The sequence below is a fragment of the Pteropus vampyrus genome, unplaced genomic scaffold (genome assembly GCF_000151845.1).
Source record: "Pteropus vampyrus isolate Shadow unplaced genomic scaffold, Pvam_2.0 Scaffold329, whole genome shotgun sequence".
In the NCBI taxonomy this organism is placed as follows: Eukaryota; Metazoa; Chordata; class Mammalia; order Chiroptera; family Pteropodidae; genus Pteropus; species Pteropus vampyrus.
Window position 1 is genome coordinate 618,391 of NW_011889110.1, and position 10,052 is coordinate 628,442.

General features: G+C 46.7%; 1 protein-coding gene across 1 annotated transcript; it reads right to left on the reverse strand.

The window, feature by feature from the left end:
* Positions 1–3,500: 3,500 nt before the first annotated feature.
* LOC105304137 (olfactory receptor 6V1) lies at positions 3,501–4,474 on the reverse strand. Its single transcript, XM_011378085.2, is given in 2 exon segments — positions 3,501–4,387; positions 4,390–4,474. Coding segments are annotated over 2 exon segments (972 nt in total).
* Positions 4,475–10,052: the final 5,578 nt, after the last annotated feature.

The following is a 10,052-nucleotide window of genomic DNA, read 5'->3' on the forward strand; positions in this document are numbered from 1 at the left end:
TGCCTAATTCTCTTTGGTTCAATTGCAAGTCTCAAACAGAGAGTCGTTTGAGTTGAGCTTCGAAGTACGAAGAGCAGCTTCACAGGCCGAGAAGGGGAAAAGTGGATCCCAGCGAGAGGCGACTAAACATGTAAAATAACACGGACAATAAAAACGATGTATCGTATAGGCCGTGCGAGGCCGGGGAGATGGACTTAATGAGGGGGCTCTGCCGAGTGGGCGCGGAAGTCTTCCCTACGCACACCCAAGTCTCGGTGACGTGTAAGTGTCCTCTGAGAGACGCTTCGCCCGCTGAAATCATAGAGCCCATCGGAGTCCAAGGCGCCTCGTAGTGAGCGCAGTGGACATTGACGTGGACACTTTTGCCCACTAGGGCAATAATACCGTCTTCGCAAAGGTGCTGTTTACCTTCAGGGCTGGAATTTCATTGCCTTCAGTTTTGAAAATGACCTAAGCACGTTCAGAAAGAGCTTAGGAGTTGTTCCGTCGAAGGGCAGTTCTGCGAGGTTTGCATCCTTAGACTTGACCCACATCTCACTCAAGGGAAGGAGAATGACAAAGATGCTAGCTTGAGTGGGGAGTAGCACCTAAGGGAACACCCAGAGGCCGGGAACACCCGGGGACACCCATGATGTCCTGGAACCCTCTTGAGAACTGATTGTTAGATTTTTAGGAATTAAACACAGACCATTGTTAAAATAAGCAACAGAAGCTTGCAATCAAATAGATCAGGTTAAAAACAGGCAATGAAGACTGGAAGCTCCTAATTATTTTACCGCATTTTACTTTCCTCCGTGCCATGGCGTAGTTGGTGTCACGCGCATCAGGGCATGAAAGCCTGTGTGATGGTGTGCTTCGAGCTTCTCTTCCCAATGCCAAGTTCCGTGATACCGTGTTGGCAGCTGGATGGGACAGGATGGGAATATTGACACCATGAGAACTGGCAAATGCCAGAGGTCAGCCAGGGCCACGACCAGAGAGCCAGCGCTTAAGCATTCACCGCAGAACTCTGTATCACTGTCACTCAGCCTTTTGGGCGTCTGCGGGGCATTATTGCCAGGGTTATGCTTACATCAGGAAACTTAAAGTTTGAAGAATTGGTGACCTAGATTGATAGGAACATGGTCCTCTGTCGGAAATGCTGAAATTTTCCAGCTTGGCCTTAGGGGGTTCTATTCTTCCTCAGACTCCTAAAAACCCTGTGTGTGAAGGGCCTGCATGCCACTCCTGGCCACTGCAGGACCCAGACCCGACTATTATTTGAAAAAATGGTTTGGTTCCTTTATTTCCCCACATCAAAACTCTCATCCCTTTGGTTTCATACTCCTTAGTCCTCCCGGCTGGAAGGAATAAGTCCACCATTTGGTTTCCCATTGGGGTTTACATGGCGGCGATGGATTCTTGCGTCAACTAGTCAGAACTCTGTGTTTCTAATGCTTGCTCAGCAGAAGGCTGCATCTCTGGGGTTAGAATGCCAGGCAAACGGAGGGTGGGTGGGAAAGACGGGACAGGCATTTCAGAGTCACGAAATCCCACCACTGATTCTACCCATGTTAAATTAGTTCTGGGTATTACAAACACTCTCATCTTACGCCCCTGTGATTATGTCTGGGCGTGTAAGTTACTTCCGGGGAAGGCCGTTGACCTTATAGCGCATCGCCTCACGCTGGGAACAATGCTGTTACGGGGAAGTGTGCCTCTGCCATGCCATTAACATTGTGCATGGATCGAATAAAACTATTTCTTGCATGTATAGTGGTATTTGTTGTCCTTCGTGTGTTTGTGGGTTTTATCGTGGTAAAATACAAATCTTTAAAAGTGAACCTGAATCTCGAGTTGCTCTCTGACAGTGTGCGTTTCTTTTAAGGGAGGATATGAAACACATGATTACCGTTATGCAAGAGTTGCTAGAATTATTGCCATTACGAGTCCGTAACTAGATGGGACTCGATGGGCACACGCTGAATAAGGGGCTGGAAGCGTCTAGCGGCCCGGACTCTGGCCATTCAAACTTTAAGTAAACCAAATTGGAACCAAAACGAAAAAAAAATTCCGAAGAAGGAAAACGAAAAAAAAAGTTGAAAAAACAAGGTCAAACGGCAAGTCCGCCAATGCCTTGAACAAATCCTTTTTCCTCTACGTCCTCTGAAACTTAGCCATTAGTGGGTCAGAAAGACAGCGCAGCTCCAGCCCGAGTCAGCCTTTCCCTCCCGGGCTCTCACGGCCCTCCTCGTAAGTAGGAAATTAATTTCTCTCTCTAACACCTGGAGAAATCTCCGAGGCTAGAATCCACTTTTTTTTCTTTTTCTTTTTTTTTTGATTTTTAACAGCCAGTGCTGAGCAGAACGCATTATTGCTCGTGACAAGTGACCAGTGAATCTTTATTTTCTTGAATTACTATAGGGTTAAACCAAATGGAAAAATATATGTAAGAGTGGTTTGTAAAGTGTAGATACACACAGACACACACACACACACGCACAAAGCTAAAGTAGTACCGGTAGAATCATTTTTAATATCTTCATTATCCTTTCATTTATTCTATAAATATTTACTATCTGAGGTGGTGAGCGGAGACGAATTAGAGAAAATAAACCAATAGGTGCAATAGCAACAGCAAACACCAGTCATTGCTCTGATGTGTAATTGGAAAAGATAAGATTTTCAACCAGAAACTGAAATTGGGAACCTGAAGAGACCCTCTGTTTAGAGTGAAGGGCGTCTCCGCAAGAAGGAAGCAAACTTCTCAGAAATTCAGAGGAAGGGGCACCTCGATTAGGAAGCGGTTAGCCTGGGGTGTCACCGGAAGCACACGGTGAGAACCAGCGGACCACCGAGCAAGCCATGTCTCCAAAGCTAGACACTCTGTATGCACCAAATGACCCTGGTTCCCCGCCTTATCTGTCTCCACAGAGTAGACTTTTAAAAAGCTTGACATTTGTGGTAAATTAGTAGTTTTCGTTCTCTCGAAGTAAGTGGCACTGGGAGTACTCTCTTGATGAGTGGAGTTATTGTACTTTATTGGGAAATGTAGTTTGGTAAATTAAAGTGTATTTACAGAAAGAATTTGGCAGAATATTTTTAAATTGGGACGATGTTAGGAAATCCAGGATAGGTGAAAGCTAAGAGAATACCATGATTCTGAGGATTTTTAAAATTTTAGTTGGGATGGGGGAGGGCAGTGGAACTGATATTTCATTCCAAAGGGAATAAGGGACCTAATAGGCTTTCAGGAATTTTACACACACACACACACACACAGGATCAGAAAACGTGACCTGGCATCTATACCTTGGATGGAAAGCCCATGTACTTTCTTTTATCGAAAGCTCTGGGCTCCTTTCAGGGTTCTTGCACCTGCCAGTGGGTATGGTGAGCACTTCCATGGTGCTTTGGGCCAGACAGGCTCTCACTGTGGTTATGAGAGGCATACAGGGAAAAACCTAAAGGAACTTGGCAGCGTTCCTCCTACCCAGCTGGTACGCTGCCTCCTCACAGCACTAACTGACGGAGCCTGGCTGGGTCCCTCGGGCTGACTGTAGTGCCTGGTGCGGGCCTTTCAGCCTCTTTACCTGTCCCTGTATCTCTGCCTTGAATGTCTCATTGCGGAGCGTAAGGATAAAGGGGTTTAGAAAGGGGGTGAGGAATGATGTCACCAAGGCTACGGTCTTGTTGACTTCTGCAGAGTGTGCTTTGCCGGGCCTGCCATATAGGAAGATGGTGGTGCTGTAGCCACTGAAGACCAGGGTGAGGTGGGACTCACATGTGGAGGAAGCCTTCTGGCAGCCGCTGGCAGAGGGGAGCCACAGCACAGTGGTCACAGTGTAGCCGTAGGAGATGAGGGTCACCAGAAAGGAGCTGAGGACAAAGGCCAGCGCCAGCACAAAGCCCCAGAATTCCAGCAGGCTAGTGTCTGAACAGGACAGCTGCAGCAGAGGTGTATTGTCACAGAAGTGGTTAATGACATCGCCATGGCAATAATTGAGGTGAGCCCAGGAGAGGACAGTGGGCACCATGGCCAGGAAGGGAGCTGCCCAGGCAGCCCCTGCCAGCTGGACACACACAGCCCAGCTCATCAAAGTGCCATAGCGCAGGGGGTGGCAGATGGCCACAGAGTAGTCAAGGGCCATGTCTGACAGGTTGAGGAAGGAGGTGGAGCCCAGGAAAACGTACAAGTAGAACTGGACCATGCAGCCAGCCAAGGGAATGACTCTGTGGGGGACCAGCAGGTCCAAGAGCGTCCCGGGCACTGCAGTCGTGGTCACCAAGGTCTCCAGCAGGGCAAAGTTGCCCAGAAAGAAGTACATGGGAGTATGTAGGTGAGCGTCGGCTATGACCATGACTATGATGATGGTGTTTCCCACGAAGGCGAGAAGATACAGCATTTGAAGGGCCCGTACAGCGGAGCCTGCAGCCCCCCCAAGGAGGAGAGGCCCCAGAGGACCAAGTCAGAAGGGAGGCTCAGATTTGCCATGATCCAGACGCCGGGTCCCTGCATGGAAAGGGAACAAGAGACAGAGATGGAGAGGCAGAGATAGCAACAGAGAGAGGGAGAGAGAGGGAGAGCGAGACAATCATTGGCCGTGAAACAGAGAGAACAGGGCCAGAAAGAAAAGAACATGGTCGTGGATAAACAGAAGGGCAGAGAGACAGGAAGAAAGACCGCAGCACGGGAACACGAGACTCAGAGAAAGAGAGTTAGGGGGTCACAGAAGCAAAAGCGTGGGGAGTCACCGGCCAGGAGAGGAAAGACAGGAGCGGATTAAGGAAGACACACGGCGACAGACAGGGACGTGTACGGAGCAGGCGGGAAGGAAAGGGGAGAGGAGCAGAGAAGTAAGAGAGGATGACCCAATGCGCGCGAGAGAAAATCAGGAAAGGGTGGTGGCCGGGGGAGGGGGGTGCATGGAAGGAGAGAGAAGCAGCGTAGGTCCCCAGAAGCCCCTGAGTGTTGAGCCGTGTCGCCGCCCAGAGGCGGTGCACCGAGACCCCTTGGAAAGCGCCCCTTCAAGACCTTCCGGGCTGTCTCTCTGTTGAGAGTTCTGAGTCCCTAACTTCGCTTTCTTTCTGGAGACCTTCTAGTGTGTGTTTGTAAAGGACATGGGGGGCCACAGGGATGCCCCTCAGACCCGGGTGGCCGCTCTGCCAGCTGCCAGAAGCTCCTTTGCTGCTGCTTTGCTGCTGCTGCTGCGTCTCCCGTGCACCTTTGACGCCTCTCACTCCCGAATAGTGGTTTGGGGCATGACCTTGGACCTGCGTTTGAATTCTGGTCTGACGCTTGTGGTGGAACATAAACCTGCTCCTCCCTATTGCGTCCCTGTCTGTGCCCTCGTTTACCGAGCCACCAATTGAAACTAATAATCGTGTTAGCTTCTAGGGCTGCTACAAAGATGAAGTGAGTGAACTACTTAGTACGGTGACAGCACGTGCTAAGTGCTCATCAAGCAGTCGTCACTGTCCTGTCAAGGCTGCAATGAACTTGCATTTTCTTGGCCCATTATCTCTCCACCTTCTTTAGGGCCAATGTGTGTGAAAGATGTGTGTGTGTGTGTGTGTGTGTGTGTGTGTGTGTGTGTGTGTGCGTGTGTGTGAATATTTATACAGTTTTATGCTGTTCCTTGGAATTTTGGGTCACTAAAAGGATATTTAAAAAAATTTCCAATTGTCAAAGAAAATCAATACTACGATACAAACTATCAGAAGTGGAAAGAGCAAAGCTGGATATAGATACCCTCTGGCCTTCTCTCTGGCCCCATAAAATCTGCATCTGAGGCTGTGCCCTGGTCACCAGCAACGACATTCCAATTTAAAGAAGAGGATTTGTCCCTCCAACAGCTTTGTGCCCATCCCACTGACAAACCTTAACAGGAGGTCTGAAATCTACACCCAGCACTGATTCAGTTCAAATCCAGTTGTGTCTGAGCCCGACCCACGTGCAAATCTGAGCCACTCACCTTAGCCACTAAGCACAGTACCTTCTCCTGGAGCTGCTCACCTTAAGGAACCCATGACTAAAGATCCCTGCCTGACGGGTGCACTCTTTGACATGAGTCACATCGGAGATGTGGTCCATCGCCCCTGGTTTGTGTTACAGCTGCCCGAGCTGGACAGGGGCTTCTGCACAGCTGGAATGGGGTGGGTGGCTCCACAAGCTACGCCGTCTCCAGGCCTTACGCTGACATCTGAAATAAAGTCTTGCCCTGTACCACCGTGAAGCCCCGGGCAGCAGCGCAGACGCGGGCCTGGGGCGTGGGAAAGGACATCCTTTTGGAGACTCACCGGGGAAAGGCGCGTTTTGTTTCTTCTCTCCCGAGAGGAAGTGTTCTTTCTTGGTTCTCGCTAACCACCATGATGTGGTTTGGAGCTGAGTTTACGCCGGATGAGAAACTTAGACTCCAGCAGAGTGATCTCCGTGGGAATGACGGGGAACGCGAGGGGACCCTCAGGGGATTCTGTGACACTGGTGTGACTCCTTAGATTAATGAGAAGTCCTCCGTTCTAAGAATTAAGACTTGAGAAGAAGATCTGAATGGAGAAAGGGATGGAGACCAAGGTTCATCTAAGCAGCCGATGGCTTGGGATCGCTTCCACGGCAGTGCCGTGCCTGCCTCCTCCGCCCTTTTTCCTCCTAGGATCGTCGAAGGAAAATGAGATGAAAAAGGCACAGAGGAATCTCCCAGCTGGACTAAGATGATGGCAGCCTGGGCGCCATATTAAAACCCGGGCTGGGAGTTGGCCATCCTGCGTCGGCATTTCCACTGGGCTTGCCTGAGGGCGCTTTCTGTAGCTGGGCTCAGGTGTGGCCTGGGGGTGGGGACTTGGGTCATGCAGGGGTCCGGGCAGTGCACACGGCATCCTCCAGAAGGGCGTTTGGGAACCTGAGCGTGTCTGCGAAGGTTAGGGAGAGCCTCGACGCGAGTGACCGTTCACGGGGAGCTGGCACTAAGTAGGTGCATCTGGGAGGAACGTGGAATGCGCACCCTCAGAGACGGAGCAGCAGGCTCGGACGGCCTTGAAAGAACTGGAAGAATGTCAGCCTTTCTGGACAGTGTGGTGCGAAGGATGAGTCACACAAGATGACATTAGGGAAAAGCATTTCCAGAATTCACGCAGGCCTCCCAGGACTTGGGGCTTTATTCAGAGAGCAGTGAGAAGGTTTTGATCAGGGGAGAGACCTGATGTCATCTGTGTTTCGGAAGATCACTGAGGCTGCTATGGGGAGAATCGAGGAGAAAGAGAAAAGCAAGGGCGGACACGAGGTTCAGTTGGGAGGCTTTGTGACAAGCAAGGGAGGATTATTCTCTCTCACTCCCTCTTTCGTGGATAGGGATTCAGAACGGGATAATAACCCTGCTACCTACTAGGTCATCAACATGGCTTTTTCTTTCTCTGGGCCATGATGACTTCTCCTCCCGCCTGTGTCCCCATTGTGCTTCTATAGGAAAGTCAGATATAGACGTAGGATGGCCTTGAGCTTGGTTGGGCCAAGTTGGATTTTGGACATTTGCCAGTTTTACTCACCTATAAAATCCAGTAATCTAGGCTAAGTTTAGGTACCGGGTCTGCTGTGGCCTACAACTGCTTGTGCTGTTATCTGGAAAGAGTTTATTTTGACAAGAAAAGGTTAGCTTCTCAGGGGGGTTCTGTGACGGAAGGTGATGAGTGGACAGCTTGGCGGGAGGCTGCGAGGCTCAGCGCACCATTAAGAATCAAAGACTAGCTGCAATTTTGCTCTTTGCTCCTTCACTCTGAGTAAGGTAAAGATGAAAAAAAAAAAAATGAGATGAGCATGCACATCAATGCCCTGCTATTTCAGATGAGAAAACCAAGCCCAGAGAGCGAAGGCTCTCTGAATGGAACAGCTAAGAAGTGTGGAAAGGAATGTCAATGGTTCATCCATGACCTTACACGATCTTGAGATTTTTTCACTTTCACCAAAGATGTACACTTTAAAATATTCTCTTAATGGTACAAGCTCTGCTGATGGGAGATATCGGTCTTTTTACAAAGAAACATTTCTATCCCCTTAAGAAGTGTTTGGAAAAAGTTGCTCAAAAAGTTGTTAGATGTCCACTTAGATATCAAAGAGACATCTATTTGGGGAAAGGTCTGGGAGTTACTTGTCACACTCCGACATCCTTTAGGGCACTTAAGGCCTCTTCTGCTGCATTCTTTTTAGTTTCCCCATCCCTACACCCACCCGAAGCCAGATTCTACTTATCTCACTTTGTCTGCTTTCTCTTCCTTCTGATCCAATGTTATCTTCATCCTTCGCCTGACCTTACCTCATCTCCCTTTCTGTCACCCCTCAGTGATGAACTATAGACTGCTATATATTTTCAACTTTATTAAAATTAATTTATATCAATGAATGCAATCATGTTAAGTGTTAAGTTGCAATGTGTGTTAACAAATTTATACACACATCCAAATACCACCACAACCAAATTATAAAATATGTTTATCACCCAAAAGATTTTTTGTGCCCCTTTCAAGTCAATCTCCATCCCCAACTCCAGCCTCGGGCTACCTTCTGTTACTACGGAGCAGATTTTTCATTTCTTGAGTTTATTAATGGAATAGCAAAGTATCGACTTTATGTCTGGATGCTTTTGCTCCATATAATCCTGTAGAGACTTATTCGCGGTGATGCATTTAACAATAGCTCATTCCTTTTCATGGCCGAGTAGTATTTCACTCGTGTGGACATTCCATCAGTTATTTATTCATTCACCTGTTGATTGTCCTTTGGGTCGTTTGCAGTTTATCGTGACTAAAACTGCATCGACATTCATAGACATGTATTTCGTGTGGATAGATGTTTCCATTTGAGAAAATATCTAAGAGTGGAATCGGAATCGTAGGTTTGTAAGGTGTGTGTTCAATCGCTGTTGTTTGTACATTGTCCATTCCCAGCAGGGGTATGTGAGGAGACCAGTTGCTTTAACTTTCACCACACGTTGTGCCAACGCTTAGTGTGCTTAACGTCAATCAGAGATACATGTTTGGGTCTGCTTTTGAATTTTCTATTCTATTTGATTGGTCTGTAGGTCTGTCGATCTTCATGACATATCAATAACATACTGTCTTGACTGCTGTATCTGTAGAATCTTTAAATAAGGTATTGTGAGTTCCCCAGCTTTGTCTTCTGTTTTAAAATTATTTCTGCTATTCTAGGTCTTTCACATTTGCACAGAAATCTTAGAGTCAGCTTTTCAGTGTTAACAAAAATTCCCTGGGACTTTTGTTGAAGTCGCATTGAATCTATAGATGAATTTGGAGAGAATTGACTTTCTAACAAAATTGAGCCTCTGATTCATGAAAATAGACTATTTCTTTATCTACATAAGCCTTTAGATTCTCTCAGGAATGTTTTATAGTTTCAAGTGTATAGGACTTGCACATAGTTTGTTAAATATATCCCTTAGTTTTTCATGTTTTCGAATGTTATTGTGAATTATATATTTTATTTCTATTTCCAATGTTCATTATTAGCGTATAGTAATACAATAGATTTTTGTATATTGAACTTTTATCTTGTGACCTCTATAATCACTCATTAGTTCTAGCAACTTTTTGTATGGACTTCTTATATTTTCTGTACATACGATTATGTATCTGCAAAGAAATAATTTTATTTCTTTATTTCCCGACTGTATGCTTTTAATTTTCTTGCTTTATTGCATTAGCTAACACTGTGTTGAATAGAAATGGTGAGAACAGTTATCCTTACCTTGTTCCTTATCTTAGAGGGAAAGATTGAGTCTTTCATCATTAGATTTTATGTTAGCACTAGAATTTTTGATAGATGCTATTTATCAGTTTGAGGAAGATCACTTTAGTTCTCGGTTTGGTCAGAGTTTTTAATCAATGGATATTGATTTTTGTCAGATGGCTTTTTTTCCCTATTGACGTGATCATGTGTCTTTTTATCTTGAATTCTGCTAACGTGATGAATTGTATGGATCAATCTCCTCATGTCGAACCAACTTTGCATATCTGGAATAAAATTATTACTTGTTATGGCATATTATTCTCTTTACATATTGCTG